The 19,343-nt window shown below is 39.7% G+C and overlaps 1 protein-coding gene across 16 annotated transcripts in view; it reads left to right on the top strand.

Annotated features, from left to right (window-relative positions):
* PIGG (phosphatidylinositol glycan anchor biosynthesis class G (EMM blood group)) overlaps positions 1-19,343 on the top strand; it is a 435,347-nt gene that overhangs the window by 165,625 nt on the left and 250,379 nt on the right. For 15 of the 16 annotated variants that reach the window (XM_075603704.1, XM_075603687.1, XM_075603780.1 and 12 more), the window contains one exon: positions 4,794-5,006. The exons of the other annotated variant lie outside the window; for it this stretch is intronic. In XM_075603704.1, the coding sequence (XP_075459819.1) occupies positions 4,794-5,006 (213 nt within the window). The remainder of the gene's footprint in view (positions 1-4,793; positions 5,007-19,343) is intronic. 16 annotated transcript variants of the gene reach the window in all.

Raw genomic sequence — 19,343 nt, 5'->3', positions numbered from 1 at the left:
CCCATGTGAATGAATATAATCAAAGGCTCCTTACCAGGCAGACCAGAGAATCCAGGGAATCCAAAGTAGGCACAGCAAGGAAGAGACAGCACACTTATTAGCAAAAAGAATTGTGTTAGTAAAGCAGGCACAAAACACCAACGTTTCGATCCTAAAAACAGGACCTTTATCAAGGGAGTGCTTGAGTAATGGTGAGTAAAAAAAGTGACAAAAACTCTCCACAGGAAAGCAAATATGCAAATACAACTGTATGCTCATCTGCATGTCTTAGGCAGGTCTGCAACCCCGCCTTTCCCCATTATCACCCAGCATACAGCACTTCCACTGCAGCAAGGGATTCTGGGAAATGACATGCAAATGAGCACACAGTGTCACTTTTTGCCTCAATAACCATTTTTAACATGGTTCCCTATAGGCTTAAGCTTGCTGCATGGTCACAGCTTTGAGCACAGCCAGGGTTAAGGTGCATACCCAGAAAACCACCCACAGACATCTGTTTCGACTTTGATGGGTCTCATCAGTGTGGGGTTGATTTTACTGGGAATGCAAGAGAGGCTATGGGATAGGCTAAACCATAATACTGAGTTAAGTTATGGTGAGTAAAAAAAGTGACAAAAACCCTCCACAGGATGACGTAGTGTCGTAAAGTACGCCCTGACGCGTTTCGTCGCTACAAATGCAACTTTATCAAAGGGGCACTACGTCATCACGCTGTGTGTATCCTTTACGGCCGGGAGCACATGTAGTGATTGAAGGCCATACTCTGATGCCAGAACTACCTGGATGATTTTCAAGTAAACCGAGGGAACCTGAGGGACAGCGCTGTTCCTGACATCAATTCCAGCCTGCTTTGGACTCTCTGCTGCGGTTTTTGGACGTGCCTTGGTGGTGATTATATATCTCATACTGCTTATATTTTATTTGACTATTGTGAGTGTTTTTAATCCCCCCATCCACCCCTTCCCCACATTAAATGATACAGTGTTACACTATGGGGCGTGCGCTCTCTGTTTTGTTTTTCTCATAGATTTTGCTGTGGAACTGGTTATTCCATTTGAGAGCTGCCGTGGACCCCTGGACTCTGTACAGTGTTCTGGTGCTACCTGTCAGGACTATTTGTGTGATTTGGACATTGGACTTTTATATTTATATTTATTTCATTTTTGGTATTTCATGTATTCTTATGTTTGCATTTAGTATATATTGATTTTCTATATATAATATCAAGGTTATTTTTACCCTTTAGGATTATTTTTTAACCATTATCATTTGATATATATATATATATACTTGTTGGCACTACTTTTTGTTTTTCTTTTGTGTGTATATATATATATATATATATGTATATATATATGTATATATATGTATATGTATATATATATATATATATATATATATATATATATATATATATATTTATATATATATATGTATATAGATATATATATATAATATATATATATATATATATAGAAAGGGGAAACAACGGCGCAAAAGACTGTTAACTACAATAAAAATAGAGCATAAAGGACTGAGGGTATAAATTAGATTGCTGGTTGTTCTGAAATGAAGAAAAAACAAACATAGTGAAGTACGTTTAGTAAAAGAATATGCGCAAAAGTAGATCGCTACTTACAAAGTAGCAGATGTAAATATGCATATAGGATATTATAATCCTCTCTGTCCTGCTGCCTGGAGTTGTGATGTCTCTGTCCTCCACCTGGAACGCCAGAATCCACCGTGCTGGTTCTCCTCTGGCTGCAGCTCTTCTCCTTGACTTCCTGGTGTGCCTCTGATCTCGCAGACTAGCCCGCTGACGTCACTCTGCTGAGATTTTGGCCGAAATTCGGGTATACAGTCCAGGAGCGATCAAGGGATTCTGCTAACATGTAGATAATCAATAGGGGAGCTGAAAGTTTATCTTAGAGCCTCCTCCCTACGCGTTTCATCCTGGAACTAGGACTTCATCTGGGGAATGAATGTGTCTACTTGGCTGTACAGTAGCTTAAATAGCATATGGTGGTCTATTATAGGTTTATTAGACAACCAATTTTGAGATATACAGTATATCAGGTGTACACAATTAGTTCTAATTTCTATATACAAATAGTGAAACCCACTATTGTACAAATAATTAAATAAAATTACATATAATTTTAATACACATGATCATAAAAAAAAATTATACTGAAAAACATGAAAATAAAATAAACTATTAAAATATAAAACATATATATATATATATATATATATATATATATATATATATATATATATATATATTTTAAATGAACCTATAATAAATGGAAGTGAAGTTCCAAAATTATTTCAAAAGATACTTAATGACAGCTTGGTGTAATAAACATAAGACATGTTGTCTCCTTATAGGTATAAATGGTATAAAATACCTTTAATTATATTAATCTATATGATTTGAGGAGATTTGTTTCTTAGTATGATAAATTTTATTAATAGATATACATATTTAGAATATATATATATATTTAATACATTGAAAAAAATCATTATTAGCACAAATGGCATGTTTGCAGGTTAAAGTTAGCTGGTTACAGATTTATTTCATTGAATGATTTATTAATTACAGACATTTAGCATAGAAAAGCTCCTAAGTCTATGTCTGTATTTAAACCAAGTGGAACCAAAGTTTTCATTGTATGGATCCACTTTGTTTCAAGTTTGGAGATGGCATTAACGCTGTCTCCTCCCCTCCAGTTTTTGGCTAGTTTATCTATGCCAATACATTTAATACCTGCTGGATTGCCATTGTGCTCCTCACATAAGTGCCTAGATAAAGTGTGTTGCAGAAAACCTTTTTGTATGTTGGTAATATGTTCTGCAAAGCGTTACTTTAGTTTCCTGGTTGTTCGCCATATACTGCTGCGGCCGAGTTTATTCGAGCATTTGACCGTTCTCGGCCGCAGCAGTAACCTGGCGCGCGCCGGAGGGTGCCGGGCGCGCGCCAAAGCAGCGGAAGAGCGCCCTCCGATCGGGGCGCTCTCCCTACCGCTGCCGGGTCCGCCGGGTCCCCCGGAACCCCCTGCCGCCGTCCCCCACATCGCGGGACACGGGAGCCCTGGACGCGCGTGCAGGGGGCGCTGACACCCGATGACGCGTGACAACGCATCGGTGACGCGCGGCACGCCGAGGGAGTGGGGCTAGCAAGCCGGGGCATCCCCCGGCTTGCGGAACTAGCCCTGCTCGGATTAAGTGTGTCGGTAGTGTATATTGTTTTTTACATGGGTATTGAATTAAGTATACAATATTTGATGAATCACAATTTATGAAATGTTTAATTTCATATGTTTTTCCTGTATGAGTTGAAAAAAAGTCGCTAGTTTTTTGGCATTATGTAAATCAAGTTTGCACATTTTACATTTTAAACATTTAAAGAAACCCTTGGGTTCCAAAAAGTATCCAGTAACTGTCATTTGAGGTGCAGGGGGGGGTCATTGGAGGTGCAGGGGGTCATTGGAGGTGCAGGGGGGTCATTGGAGGTGCAGGGGGGTCATTGAAGGTGCAGGGGGGGTTATTGGAGGTGCAGGAGGGGTCATTGGAGGTGCAGGGGGGGTCATTGGAGGTGCAGGGGGGATGATGTGAGGTGCAAGGGGGGAGAGTGATGTGAGGTGCAGGGGGAGAGAGTGATGTGAGGTGCAGGGGGGGAGAGTGGTGTGAGGTGCAGGGGGGGAGAGTGGTGTGAGGTGCAGGGGGGAGAGTTGTGTGAGGTGCAGGGGGGAGAGTGGTATGAGGTGCAGGGGGGAGAGTGGTGTTTGGTGCAGGGGGGGAGAGTGGTGTGAGGTGCAGGGGGGAGAGTGGTGTGAGGTTCAGGGGGGGAGAGTGGTGTGAGGTGCAGGGGGGAGAAGGATGTGAGGTGCAGGGGGGGGGAGAGTGGTGTGAGGTGCAGGGGGGAGAGTGGTGTGAGGTGCAGGGGGGGAGAAGGATGTGAGGTGCAGGGGGGTGGGATGTGTGTGGTGTGCAGGGGGGTATTGTGTGTTTGATGTGTGTGGGTGAGGGGGAGATGGGGGTATGAGAGATAGATGGGGAGTATCGCAAATGTTGATAGTGAGGGGTTCTGGGGGAGATATGAGGATGATGATGAGGGGTGCTGGGGGAGATATATGAGGATGATGATGATGAGAGGTGCGGGAGGAGAGATGATGATGATAATGATGATGATGATGATTTTACCCGTGCGGCCCAATTTTTTTTTCCTTGGAGCAGTTCGGCCCTTCTCGCTTTACGAGTTGTGCAGGCCTGCTGTAGGTGGTAACATTTTTAGGCTTCCTGATGGTTTACCCTGTTTATTTTATGAACTGTCTGCATCTGTTTGTTTTTTGTAATATAATTTTTCTTTAATCAAGCACTGTACCACTTTTTCATATATTATGTTTAATAAGTACTGTCTTTTGGGCTCTAATTTGAATTAACTACCTTTTTAGAAGAGATTAACCACATTTTATGGCACATTTTGCTACATTGGTGTTACTTGATTATTTTTTACTAGGAAGCGGAACAAGGATTCTGCAGGTAAATCTTGAAATTATTCCTGATGTTGATAGTAAATTAAGGTGTAGTGCAATGTTTTTTTTGTGGAGATATTATTTATTTTGAGGCCCTGTGGAGAGGTAAATGGGTCAACAGGATAGCTTGAAGTAATTAATTTTAATATTTTACATTGCATTGTGATTTTGTTTTTCAGACTTGTCAGACTGAAAATATACATTTGAAATATATTTCACTTTTCTTATTTCTTCTTTGCTTGTTTGTTTTAGGTGCAGCTAAACTACCCGAGATTGTGCAACAGACAGACTTGGCTCCAACTTTAGCGATAGTCCTTGGTGTGCCAATTTCGAGGAATAGTTTGGGAATGCTTATACATCCCGTTGTTAAACAAAAGACGATGAGGGAACAGTTGCGCTTTTTTCATTTAAATGGACACCAGCTCTGCAAGCTTTTGTGGGAAAATGTAGATACTTATGATAAAGGTTAGTCCGTAAAAGTACGTTGAAATGTTTTTAGAATTATTTAATGAAATATACAATCATAATGGATCAGCAATAAAGTTAAAATGCACATATAAGTAAATTCCTTTACTCTTTGCCTTATGTTGTGGGAACCACTGTTTCTACTTTATTTTCCTTGTGTTGTAATTGTGTAAAGTGGTGTATTCAATGTTGGCGCTATATGAATACAATTATACATACAAACACCTTTTTAATATTTATTTTAAAATGAAAGATTTACATGTTGAAGAGCTACAACATATAAAGTGTCTGAAAAACACTTGAATATCACAGAATGTACAATGCATGATGCTTTCATTAGAAACTCACACTTATTTTAATTTTTTTGTGGTATTCAACGTTATGTTTAAAACTACACGTTTTACATGAAGTTGGGGTGTGGGGGAAGGGAGAAGATCGGTAAAGTCGGTTATTTTGAAAATTCATCAGGGATGCCTATAACCCTGCAAAAAATTATCATGGTCAATTGTTTTTAAAATTTCCCAAGTGAGACCATATGCCTGCCTCCTTGATTTTGTAATGAAATCATAAATCATGAAACAACACTATTCTACAAAAAAAATGTGTAGGATTTTATTTAATTTTTTAACATGTAACCTTATAAATTTGACACAATAATTTTTCTATCTAATTTAATCATATATATTTTATTTATTTATAAAATATTTTACCAGGAAGTAATCACAGTTAAAGAAAATATATATTATGGGCGTATGAAACAGTTACAGACCAGATTAAAATGTGGTACAAAAGAGATGCACTGATCAAAAACATTCACATCATAAATTCAAAGTACTAAACAAAATTCACGTGAAACGCGTTTATTGTAAGCTGATAAAATGGGTGAGACTCGCACAGACCTGTCCCCTGTTACAGGTCTTAGCTGGATAGTTAAGGTCATTTTAAAGCACTCTGGCCTAGTCATCAAGGTTTGACAAAATTGCTGTACTTTTGACCAAAAGAAAACAAATGTTATTTTTATGGTGCAAGTCAACGTTTTACGGCTATTACACATTTTCTTTTGTCCTCCATGGCAGTCAGACAAATATGTTAATGCCCTCTCCTGGCTGGGATGGACAGGTAAACTGTTTTCAAGTTCCTCCTGTATGTAATGCCCCATCTCCTTACTTATATTTTTTGTTGTTGTTTTTTTTACCTGTTCTGTGGGGGTGGACTGATAAGAAAGGGAGATTATGGCGCCCTAGATATTGGCAGCAACTGAGTTACTGCCCTGCATGTGAAGGTGTCTATCTTTGGGGTGCCCGGGACTTGCACCTTCGATAGGTGCAAGATTCCCCACATGATTCGTCTCCCGCGAGTGCTGGAAGTGGGGCATCAGTAGTGCCTACCAGAACCAATATAGCTTGGGATGCACATTCAAACACACTGTGCAGTGAAGATAACAGGGTAAAAGTGTTGGCTGCGATGAGCAATGGACAGTGGCAGATTTAAAAAATGTCACCCAAAGGCACTTACCTTAGTGCCACCCAGGGGCACATCCTCCTTCAGGGTCACATGGCGTTACGTCATTTGATGCTGCAATGCTGGAAGAGGAGGATAGCACTGCAGGAGAAGTTAAGAACTTTACAGAGGCCCCACATTCTCCTCTAGCAATCAGTGGGAAAGAGAGCAGGGCATCTATATATCGGGGGAGGGGGGGGGGGGAATTTTCTGCCCCAAAATTTTGCCGCCCGGGCTTAATGGGAAATCTGCCACAAGGAATAAAGAAGAACACCATATGTCTAGCACAAAACGCTCAGGGTAAGAAATTAAGGTGTTTTTTCTGCGTTCTTGAGCATAGCCAAGCATTTTTTTCTCTCTTGGGGTGACAGGATATATATTTTTTTATTGTGCCCATATTTCCTTCGTTTTTAGTGTTGCATCTGCCATATCGGACACTACCTCATACAGTATAAGAATGTCTTTAAAGCTCCAGTTCAAGCAATATCCTACAGGTGTTTTTTTTTTTTTTTTTTTAAATAAATCAGTTCTGTACTATGAGAAAATACTTGTAGCATATCAAAAAAATAATAGGTAATAAATGTTTAATGTATTATAATGTAACTATCATTTTTGTTCCTATACCAACCCTTTACAAAATCAGATCCCTTCCTCTTCTGAAACAGGCTCTGGCACACCCCTTTTTGAGCCCTGCCCTCTCTCTAGCACTGAACCAATTGTATCTAGTTCCCCACAGAACTTTGCATCTTGCGTAATCTCCTGCTGCACTGACAGCCATTTAGTGAACCCCCCGAGCTGAATCTTCGCAGATCGATCGACAGCTTAGTTAATCACTTGTCAGTTATGTAGATTGTATTGATGCACATATTGAATATAATTTTTTTTTTAATGGCAGCTTTAAAGGAGAGGTGTTTAAAAATCTGGTCTGTGGACAGGAGGAGGGGAAGGGGACAGGAGCAGGGGACAGGAGAGCTAACGCAAAGGCGGAGGCACAGAGGGCCGCGGTGGGGAGTAGGGAGCCATGTGGGCACCAGGGAGATCGCAGGAGGCAGGGAAGGAGCAGAGGGGCCTCAAGATGGAGGATTGGAGAGTACTTACTCTCCAACAGATCTCCGGCCAGAGAAAATGGCTGCTCGTTGGGGGCGAGCTCATATAGAGCCTGGCCGCGCACCCACAAAGCCTGGGAGCGCGCGCCAATGAGCTGTCAGGTAGGGGGAGTTTTTTTTTTTTCAGCGCGAGCAGGGAAATTTCAGCGCGAGCAGGGAAATTTAAAAAAAAAAAACACGTGTGCTGTTTGGGCCAATATTTTCTCGCCCGGAGGTTAAATCCACTCGCCCCGGGCGTGTAAATGTATATGATTGTCGAACATTGTTAACCCACCCCCATCCTGTGTCACAAGGCCTCTGAATTACATCAGGATTGGATCCGACAGAGGTCATCCTAGTCTGGGACAAGCGGCTGTGAGGTGCATCTTCCTACTTCACAGCCCTCAAAACAAAAAGGGGCGTTTGTTTTTCCCTGACTCCCCTGCGAATGGACCCCTCAATTGGAAGATCTTTACTCTTTAGACATTTTACTATCACTGTGTGGCATGGATGGTCTCATGGACTATGGTAACTGATGTGAACTGTTAACCATTGTTGATCCCATACTAACAGTCTCTTTTTGGTACTGTGCCTGGTTTGCCTTGATTATACCAACTGCATTTACGGTGTATGTACAGTATATAATATATGTATTTGACATCAGCATCTATTAGGCAATTTGGTGCATGTGTTATCTATGCTTGCTGTGTGGTTTTATATTTACTAGGGTGAGGCCGGCCTTGTAGGTTCAAGGGGTTATTTCCCTTGCCTTGGGTATTAGGGGTCCATCAGTATCTTCATAGGGGATTTCTCCTGTCTGATACATATTCTATCACAGGAGGATGTAAGGGTTTGTTTTAATATTTTTTGTATTTTATGTTTGATTATTTGTGCTGTTAAATAAATCATCATTTTCTTTGATATTTGTTCTGAGTATACTTGAGTGCTGAGTTGGGACGCTTTTCTTTTTCTTTTCATTGTATATATATAGTCACAGAGAAAAATATATTGTATACAAAATATATGAATAAATTAAATAGTGACACCACATATTTATAAAGAGCTTTTGTTTTTATAAATTCTGAACTATAAAGATGGTACAAAAAGGAGTCGGTATAGCAAAAAGTGCAGCTAACACATACAGTCTGTGTGTGTATGAATAAAACGCCTTAGTCTTATGACTGAAATGCGATATTCACAAGTTCCAAATTATGCACAAGTAAAAATCCAGGAATCCTTGTAGCTCCTCATGGGTTGACTTATTTCCCAGTACCTAAAAGAATAAAGAAAGAGAAGCAAATGCATGTTTTTTTATTTTTTTTGCCAAATTTATATAAATAATTTAAATGTTTTTTTTTACTTTTTATTAAAGTGTTTTATAGAAGGAGAGGTACAAAAGAAAGGGGGGAAGGATCAGCATAGAACATATCAACATTTTTACATAATCAATGCTTGTTTCTCATGACTTGTATAAACAGTATACAACAGTAAATTGACACATAACATTTCTTCCTCAGTCCAGCTACAAAAACATTCAGGCATCACTTATTTGCCAAGTCTGAGCTTGAGAGCTTACTCTTAAATATTTGTATTGTGGTCTTTTATTTTGCAACGTCTATTTTGTCTTTTGGGGGGGAACGTAAGATAAGTAAACCACCAGACATAAGACTTTTTAATTTCTTAGTTTCTTAATGTTCAGGTACACCACCGTCACACAAATGGTCCGTAGAGCCCATGTTATGATAAATAGGATCTCTTTCAACCCAGCTCATCCTTGGGCCCTTGGCCTTGTTCAGACGTCCTAATCTCTGACCGCTCTTATGATGGTATTATATTTCAATCCATGGATCCCAAAATGTATAATGAGCTTTGACTCTTTGCTTCAATAAGTATGTAAGTTTCAAGTTTCCCCATTAACATAACCTCGTCGATTCGTTGAATCAACATTCTCATTAGTTGAGAGGGGAGGAGGGGGGGGGGGGAATCTAGGATTTTTCCATCTAGCCTATATCGAGCATCATGTTACCGTGAGTATGTGGGAGATCAACTTACGAGTTGAATGGTTGATGTTCTCAACCGGTTGGACCGGGAGGAAAATTACCGGGTGCATTGGGAGGATGATCCCTACTATCTCCTCTTTTAGCCCCGCACCATCTTCCAGTATCTCTGGATCTTGGAGCAGAACCCCCATATATGGGATAGGTCTTCCACTTGACCGCATCCTCTCCAACACAGGTTGGTGGTGCCGGGGGTAATTTTATGTAGCTTTGTAGGCTTTAGGTACCATCTAAAGAGAAATTCATCAATCTTCTCCTTGGTGACCGTACATATTGATGTTTTTGAAGCTGCCTCCCAGATGTCTTCCCAGTCTTCCTAGGCTATTTCCACTTGGAGATCTCTCTCCCACTTATACTCTTGATGTGGAGGGGGACGACGATGCACGCCAGGTCTCCAGGTCTAGATAAATAGTGGTGATCTGCTCTTTCTGGTATTTCCTATTCTTACACAGGGTCTCAAATCCAGTGGAGGGAAGGAAGACTGGTATTGGGTAATTATAGAGAAGAAAATATCTAATTTGGAGAAATACATAACGTTTGATTTTTTGGGAGGGCATATTTGAGGCACAAAAAGTCAAATTTAGTAATCTATCTCTTTGAAACCAAATTGCCAAAATCCCAAATTCCCTTTCCCTTCCAAATATTGTATGATATAGAAGCCATCCCAGAAGAGAATTCCGGGTAGTCATATATTGGTACCATCCTAGAGGGGGTTTCAATCAATCTATATTTAGAATTTGCAGAGTACCAGATACTCGAGGAGAAGTTAATTACTTCCAGGAAACTTTGCTTGTTCACTTTTTTTTATCTTTATTCTTATTTATTGTAATGGAGTGCTCACCACAAACATGGCGTGACCACGGGGCCGAGTGAGGATTTGATATAACAACAACCTCCAGCCGCGAGGGTGCTTCTGGAGTGTAGATAGGTCGAGGTAGCCGGGTCGGTGTTGGAGAGGTCAGAATAGTCAAAGGTACTTGCCAAGGTCTGGATTGGAGAGGTGTGGATCGTTGCAGGTACTTTGATATAGTCATGATTGGAGAGGTGCAGATCATCTAAGTACTTTGCCGAGTTTGGAGTTGTAGAGGTGTGGATCATCGTGGTAAACTGGGGTCAGGAGTATAGAAGAGCAGAGTCCAGAGAACAAGCAAGGTCAGGCAAGATAAGACAAGGTTTCCAACAGGAGACAAGAATTGCATTGAACACTACGCACATAGGAAGTGTTATGCTCAGCTAATTTGCCAGAGGGCTGGCTGAGCGTATAAAGGAGGGTTGTCCAATCAAAGGAGAGTAGACTCACCAGTATGCCTGGCTGTGGTTGGCTGAAGAGAAGTCAGCAACAGGTGATACTACTAAGGCAAAGGAGCGAAGGAGGTTCTGCACGTGCGCGCGATGACTGCGCATAGCAGGTGCGCAATGCACGGCGGTGACGTCACCGCGTTGGCATAGCCTGGAGGCAGGACCAGCGAGGATGGCATTTAGTGCAGCGCGTGGTCTGCGCGTGCCCCTAGACAGAAGGCTGGCATTCACCGGCAGGCGAGACGTGCTGCAGGAGGCAAAGGAAGCGGGACACCCGATAGCGGTTTGGGGTAAGTGGGGAGCGCGCTGAGCATTTCATTTATCCAAATAAGAGCTGTAAGCGAGAGAGGCTTTGGAAGCTCGGATTCTATATCTACCCAGCAATAACATTTGGCTGGGTGTGCCTGTATACTATTGGTTTCAGGTGAAATGCAATATAATATTGTCTAATATCAGTTACTGCAAGTCCTCCTAACTTTCTGCCATATAAATTGATCAAGAGCATTTGTAGGTATTTCAGCTGTTTACTGGGAACCGGGACTGGCAATGTCTTGAAATAATATAACAACCTTTCTAGGATATTCATCTTCACAGAGGTTATCCGTACCCAGCATGTAATCTTGAATGCATTCCTTTTTATCAGGGTTTTTTTTTAATCTGGGAGAATAGGTCTTGATAATTATATCTTTTCAGGGATTGATAGCTTTTTTTGTTAGGTGTATTGACAGATATGTTGTAATGTTCACTCCATTTGTAATTCAAATTAAGCTGTAATAATTTCAGTTCATGTCTGGGCAACATGAGATTCAAGGCTTCAGAATTTAGAGTCCCAAGCTCCATCAATAATAATTGTAGATTTAGAAGGGATGTGAAGGGGTTCAAAATGGTCCAAATAATATTGTCCGCAAAGAGGGACAATTTATAGACTTCAGAGCCTATTCTAGGACCCCGAATGTTTGGGTTACTCCTGATAGCGGATGCGAAAGATTCAATGGTGAGCAAACAAGATTGGGGAGAGGGTGCATACCTCTCTCATACCATTAGAGATTTAGATTTTTTTCAGGGTCCCATCTGGCAGTCTTAATGTAGCTGTTGAGGAGTTATATAGGGCTTGTATGCCTGTTAGGTAGGGTTCCCTAAAACTGAAGGCCTCTAGTGTTTTATTGAGGAATTGCCAGTTTATTCTGTCAAACGCATTCTCGCCATCCAGGCATAACAATATCGCTTTTGCTTTGGTGATGTTGATACTGTATGTTCACTTATATTAATTATTTTTTTTCAAACATGCAACCGTGATACCATTGCTCAAAAACAGCAAGCTTGACCCTAGCAGTCCTAACTATCGACCTGTCTCCCTCCTGCCTTTTGCCTCCAAACTCCTTGAACGTCTTGTATTCTCTCGATTGCTACACTTTCTCAACACCTATTCTCTTCTAGACCCGCTACAATCTGGCTTCCGCACTGCTCACTTTACTGAAACAGCCCTCACTAAAATATCCGACGACCTCCATGCTGCCAAAGACAGAGGTCATTACACTCTTCTCATATTACTCGACCTCTCTGCAGCATTTGACACCGTGGACCACCCTCTTCTCCTCCACATTCTCCATACTCTTGGTATTCGGAACAAAGCTCTATCCTGGATCTCCTCTTACCTCTCCCATCGTACTTTCAGTGTCTCTTTTGCTAACACCTCCTCCTCTATCGATCTCTCTGTGGGGGTACCCCAGGGCTCTGTCCTGGGACCCCTTCTCTTCTCTCTTTACACACTCTCTCTAGGTGACCTAATCACATATTTTGGGTTTAAATATCACCCCTATGCTGACGACAAACAATTTTACCTTTCAACCCCTGACCTTACACCTGCTATACAGACCAAAGTTTCTGAATGTCTCTCTGGAATATCATCCTGGATGGCCATCCGCTGACTGAAACTTAACATGTCAAAAACAGAGCTCCTTATACAGTACTTCCTCCCAAACCTGGCCCTACTACCTCCTTCCACATTACTGTTGGAAATACGATCATTCACCCAGTAGCCCAAGCACGCTGCCTAGGGGTCACACTCGATTCCTCTCTCACATTCTCCTCTCACATTCAAAACGTTTCTAAAACTTGTCGCTTTTTCCTCCGCAATATAACAAAGATACGCCCTTTCCTCTGTTACTCGTCTGCTAAAACTCTGACTCAGGCCCTCATTCTCTCCCGTCTCGATTACTGCAACTTCCTGCTTTCCAGCCTCCCTGCCTCTCACCTGTCTCCCCTACAATCTATATTAAACGCTGCTGCCAGAATCACTCTACTCTTTCCTAAATCGGTCTCCGCGTCTCCCCTCCTGAAATCCCTCTCCTGGCTTCCGATCAAATCCAGCATCTCACACTCAATTCTCCTCCTCACTTTTAAAGCGTTACACTCCTCTGCCCCTCCTTACATCTCTGCCCTAATTTCTCGCTATGCACCATCCCTACTCTTGCGGTCTTCTCAAGGATGTCTTCTTTCTACCCCCTTTGTATCTAAAGCCCTCTCCCGCCTTAAACCTTTTTCACTGACTGCCCCACACCTCTGGAATGCCCTTCCCCTCAATTCCCGACTAGCACCCTCTCTATCCACTTTTAAGACCCACCTTAAGACACATTTGCTTAAAGAAGCATATGAATAGCACTGTGGATAATCCTGTACACATGATACGTAAAGCTTGACCCCCTGCAGACGCACTTACTAGAATTCCCTCCTACTGTCTCTATACGTTCTCCTACCTACCAATTAGATTCTAAGCTCCTCGGAGCAGGGACTTCTCTTCCTTAATGTCACTCTTATGTCTGAAGCACTTTTCCCATGACCTGTTATTTATATTATTTGTTATTTATATGATTACAGCATGTATTACTACTGTGAAGCGCTATGTATATTTATGGCGCTATATAAATAAAGTTGACTTAACGTGATTTGTAACCGGCGCTAACCACACCCAATCAGTGATAAATAGTGCACAAAATTTATAACTATGTGTAAAGGTGATCTCTTGTAAATTTCTCAACCTTCCAGGAATGTGTACAGATTCCTTTCAATGATAGCTTATCCAAGGTGGGAAGGGAGCGAAGATAGCAGGGATACACCATAAAAAATAAAGAACATATAATAGTGCAGCAAATCAACACAATCTGGATAGAACAAACGAATCTTGGCTCTGTAGCAATGCCTACTTACAGCAGGTCAGATAATAAACCGCATTGATCTACACAACTGGTAGAAAGGGGTCAGGATCTTCCATAACAGCAGTGGTATACAGCATGGGATGTAGGCAGATCAGCTCAAACGTCAGGAGATGTAGTAGGATCAATATCATGCAAAACAATGGCAGACCATGGTGCAGATCACAAATAAAATTTATATAAAAAACAGCAATATAACCATGAGAATCGTACTCACAATAGGTACATATTCAGTGTTCACGTAAGATTTTACTTGAAGCAAAGGGAGTGCCGGCCCAGTGTGGAACAGCTAGCAGCTGATCTTCTCCTTGACTCACATCAGACCGGAAGGAAGATGGCGTCTGACGTCACGTCCACTGTGTGAGTGACGGCGTCCGGTCTTGGAGCTTTGGAGAGGAGCATTGGGGGAACTCAGCAGCTCAGGAGCCTTCAGTTGAAAGGGCAGCTGCAGCAACTGTGAATGGCTCTACGCGTTTCGTTGTGAATAACAACTTCCTCAGGAGCATGAATATTCCCCTAATGGGTTCTTAAGGATATATATAGGGTAAATAATTAACTAATCAATCAATTTAATAAATAGTTTAATTTAATAGGCACACTGGTTCTCCGATTTTAACCGGTACATAACTCAGCGGTCAAAAAACGACGCAACAATATACAATAATAAAATAAAATAGCAAAATTTGAAATACAATATATAAAGGAGCGATCTTTAAAATTATAAAGAGCTTTAAAAGACTTGATCATGTGTACTCATGGTATAGAAGGGGGAGAGAGGAAATAGAGAGGATGAGTTAGTATCAACATATAGAATTTAGTTCAAATGCACACTAAATATTTTACGTCAAAGAGTTAAAATTAAATTAAAAATTGATTAATTTAAAATTAATAATTAATAGATAAAAGACCCAATATATGGTTCAATAGTAACCAAAAAGACACACTGAACATATACTAATAAGAAAACAGTGTAAATGGGAGAGGTCGCAGCAGGGGAAACGATCCGAGTAGTGGGTGTATTAAGTGAGAATATTAAGTGAGAAATGGGATTATTTCGAAATCGGCATTAAGCCCATTGGGCATTAAGGTTTTAAGTTTGTGTATCCAATACATCTCACGCTTACTCAGATCCGTGTCTCTGCTGCGGCCCCTCCAATGTTGCTGCACATTTTCAATGGCAGTGAATTTTAGACCTTTTGTATTTGAATTGTGATACTTTGCAAAATGTTTTGACACACTATGTGTCAGTATGCCTCTTCTAATATTGCTAAGGTGTTCTACAATACGTGTTCGGATTGCTCTTTTAGTTTTTCCCACGTACTGTAGCCCACAAGGGCATTCTAATAAATAAATAACATAGTCTGTGTGGCAGTTCATATATTGTTTTATTTTAAAATTTTCTTTACTTATATTGCACATAAAATTCTTTTTGTCTGTTTGCTTATATTCACATGCCTTGCACATTGTACATCCAAAGAAACCTTCCATCTTTTGGAGCCATCCTTTATTTTTTGTTTCTATCTTTTTTAAGGCACTTGGAGCAACAATGTTTTTTAAATTTTGCGCCTTTTTAAAGATTATTTTTGGGTTCTCTGGAAGTGTGCTATTTAAAATTGGGTCATTCTTTAAAACAGTGGGGGAGTGGAATGACCAGAAGGTCATAATGTGTGCACCTTGCACTATACTAATGTGAAAGGAGGGAAAACCCTAAATGATATAACCTGTGTGATATAGGAACATAAACTGCAATAAAGTGTATAGGTGGTGCTGGCAGGGAAAAGGTTAATGTTGATCAAAAAGATAAAGAAAAAGCTCCCTATACGCCGCACTAGAGATCACCTATATCTATGTTAAAACTTAATATTTATTTGTAACCAATTAAAATGTGTTTATTGCAGCAGTAATGTGAACCAAAGTAATTAAAATGATTGAAATAAAAACGGAGAGGTGAACTGTGTACCTAATAGAGATGACAGTGTAGATCAAAACCACTATTGTCAATTGGAGTGTCCCACCACTATATAATTATACTAGAGGTGGTAGTGATTATGCTACAGTATTATGTCATATGAAACCTACTCCTAGATGGTAGTGAGGGGTGTAACCTGAATTAATGTGTACACTTGGTTTGACAGGTGGATTCAATGATAGATCAGGTATACATACACATTTGTGCCAGACCGTCAGGTTCAATATTTAGTGAGCCTGTGGGTCTGTCATGGTGAACACTAGCAGTTGATACAAGATCACAAAGTATGTGTCTTGTACTGTGAACCATGAACCATACAATAGTTAAGGAGTAGTCAGAGTGTTGTGCTTCCTAATGAAGTCTCCGAAACACTCTGAAAGGAATAGGCAACAGACCTCTGTTTTGTCCATCCACTGATGATGATGACAGCTAGAACGTAAAATATAATTATTACTGTCCACATTCTTAAAATATGATTTGGTTTTAAGAAGCCCCTCTTCAATATATATCACTAGATCTAGATAGTTGATCGAAAATTTGCTTGAGTTAGAAGTAAATTGTAAATTCAGCGTATTATCATTCAGACCTGCGATATATTGATCCAGATCTATTTGTTCGCCCTGCCAAATCAGGATAATGTCGTCAATGTAGCGCCGCCATAGGACAACACCCTCCCCCAGCATGCCATTGGGCCAGATGGTATGGTCCTCCCAAAAACCCATAAATAGGTTTGCATAGCTGGGGGCGAATTTCGTTCCCATGGCGGTGCCACATTTCTGAAGATAGAATGTGTCCTCAAACAGAAAATAGTTTTTCTCCAAGATAAATGCTATGCTATCTAAGATAAACTCTACCTGTGACGTGCGTAATTCTGAGTCTTTATCCAAAAAATATTTCACAGCTTCACAACCTAGTTTGTGTATAATTGATGTATATAAAGAGGATACATCTATGGTAGCTAGAATGTAATCCTCCTTCCATAGAATTTTATCTAATATCTGGAGTATTTCAGTTGTATCTTTTAAATAGGATTTAAGAGTTTTAACATAATCTTGTAAAAAGGCGTCAATATAGGCGGATAGATTGGAGGTGAGGGAGTTAATCCCGGAGATAATCGGTCTTCCTGGGGGGTTGTTTAGGCACTTATGAATTTTAGGTAGTATATAAAATATTGGAATTTGTGACGTTTTGTTAAATAAAAATTTGAACTCCTGGTCTGTTAAAATACCGAAATTTTTTTCCTTTATCTAATAGTGATTCTAATTCATTAGTGAATGTTTTTGTAGGATTTCTTTTCAAAATCTCTTAAGTTAAAGGGTCTCCTAACAGGCGATAAGCTTCTTTCAAGTAATCTTCTCTGTTCATAATGACAACTCCCCCACCTTTGTCGGCTTGTTTTATAATAATATTTGGATTTCCTGTTATCTCATCTAGTGCTAATTTTTCTTCTTTGGTTATATTGTTTCTAGTTTTAAATTTAGTGGTTTTGGTCAGGTTTTCAAAATCTTTCGTAATTAAATTATAAAAAACTTCCAGATAATTCCCTTTATAGTAAGTAGGATAGAAGGTAGATTTATTTCTTAGGCTGGAGTGTTTGAATTTTTCTGGTTCTTTTAGAACCAGTGGATTTAAATTTGTTTGTCTTGAGACAGCATCTTTGCTTAAAAAGAACCTTTTGACAGTTAATTTTCTAAGATATTTATTAGCATCTAAAAAGAGCTCAAAGTTATTAGGCCCTGTGGTCGGCGCAAAAGACAATCCTTTTGAAATAAGGTTTTGTTGTGACGTAGAAAGTGTGACTGAACTTAAATTAAAATACTATTGTTTTCTTTAGAGTCTATATGTTTTACTCTTTCTTTTTTCTTTCCTCTCCCCCGTTTCCCTCTTTGTTTTTTTCCCCTTTGGGCTGAGAGAGTCTCTCTTCGATCTCCTGAAGTGGGGTAAATGAGTTCGGGGTCTCCCAAATTTTGAGAGGATCTTCTAACTCTAAAAAATCGCTTGATCCTGTTGCTCCAATAGGGGAACGTGATCTGCTAGTTTTGTTCTGTCTTCTAGAATGACTTCTATCTCTCTCTTTTTTCCTTTCCTCTCTCTCTCTTCTTAGTTCTCTCTCTCTTTTTAATTCTTTCTCTTTGAGATGTTCTCTTTCCCTTAATTCTTGATCTCTTAATTCTCTCTCTCTATGTTCAATCTTAGCATCTTTTGATCTTTGATATTCTCTTTCTCTGAAAGTATCTCTCTCTCTATTTGTTTTCTCTCTTTGTTCTTTTTCCCTTAAGAGTTCTTTCTCTCTATTTCTCTCTCTTTCTCTCAAGCGTTCCCTCTCTCTATCTCTCTCCCTCTCCACTCTCTGTTCTCTCTCTCTTTCGTAGACTCTGTCTCTCTGATATTCCTGTTCTCTTTGATATTCTCTATCTCTAGAACTTTTTGTGTCTATATTAGATACATATGGTCTAGGTAGAGTATTAGATTTGGAGTGTGAATTGTCAAATCTAGAATCTCTATTCCCTTTCCATTGTGGATTAGGTTTGTAATAGGTGTTAGTATTCTCATTATTAGAACTATTAGTGGAGGAAGGTTTACTTTGATCAGAAGTTCTGAAATAATGGTCATTTTTGTAATTGTCTGATTGATAATTACCTTTCTTTTTTTTCCATTCTCTTTGTTCTCCTCTCTGATAGTCTATTTCATCTCTTGTAAATTTAGTAGATTTGTTAGTGTAAAGATCATTTTCTAATTTATCTATTTTTCTCTTCAACTCACGGTCTTTTATCTTAAATTCTGCGGTGTCTTCTAAGTGTGCTAGTTTTTCTTCTATAATAGTGACTTCTTGATCAATAATATTTAACTTTTTCTTATGTTGATTGATTAAGGATTCCATTAGATCAAAAGAGCATTTGTCTATAATTGCATACCAGTTTTTTACAAACTCTTCATCATCTAAATTAGATGATGGATTTTTGGAGATTCTTAAACCTCTAGGGATCCTATTGCAATCAACATATTTATTGAGAAAACTCAAATCAAGCCATCTTCTAGTGTCCTTAATAAGTAATCTGTCCAGTTTATGGAACTCTTCTTCCAAAAGGCTATGTGAAGTAGGTGTTTGTGTTGTGTTATTATCATTAAAATTAAAGTGTAACTTTCTAGAGTGTCTTTTTTCGAAAATATTTGGTGAAACAATATCCATAGTGAATTAAACTAAACAAAGTGTG

Source organism: Ascaphus truei, chromosome 1 (assembly GCF_040206685.1).
Source record: "Ascaphus truei isolate aAscTru1 chromosome 1, aAscTru1.hap1, whole genome shotgun sequence".
Classification (NCBI taxonomy): domain Eukaryota; kingdom Metazoa; phylum Chordata; class Amphibia; order Anura; family Ascaphidae; genus Ascaphus; species Ascaphus truei.
Note: the sequence above shows the minus strand (reverse complement) of the source record. Positions and strands in the feature narration are given on the sequence as shown.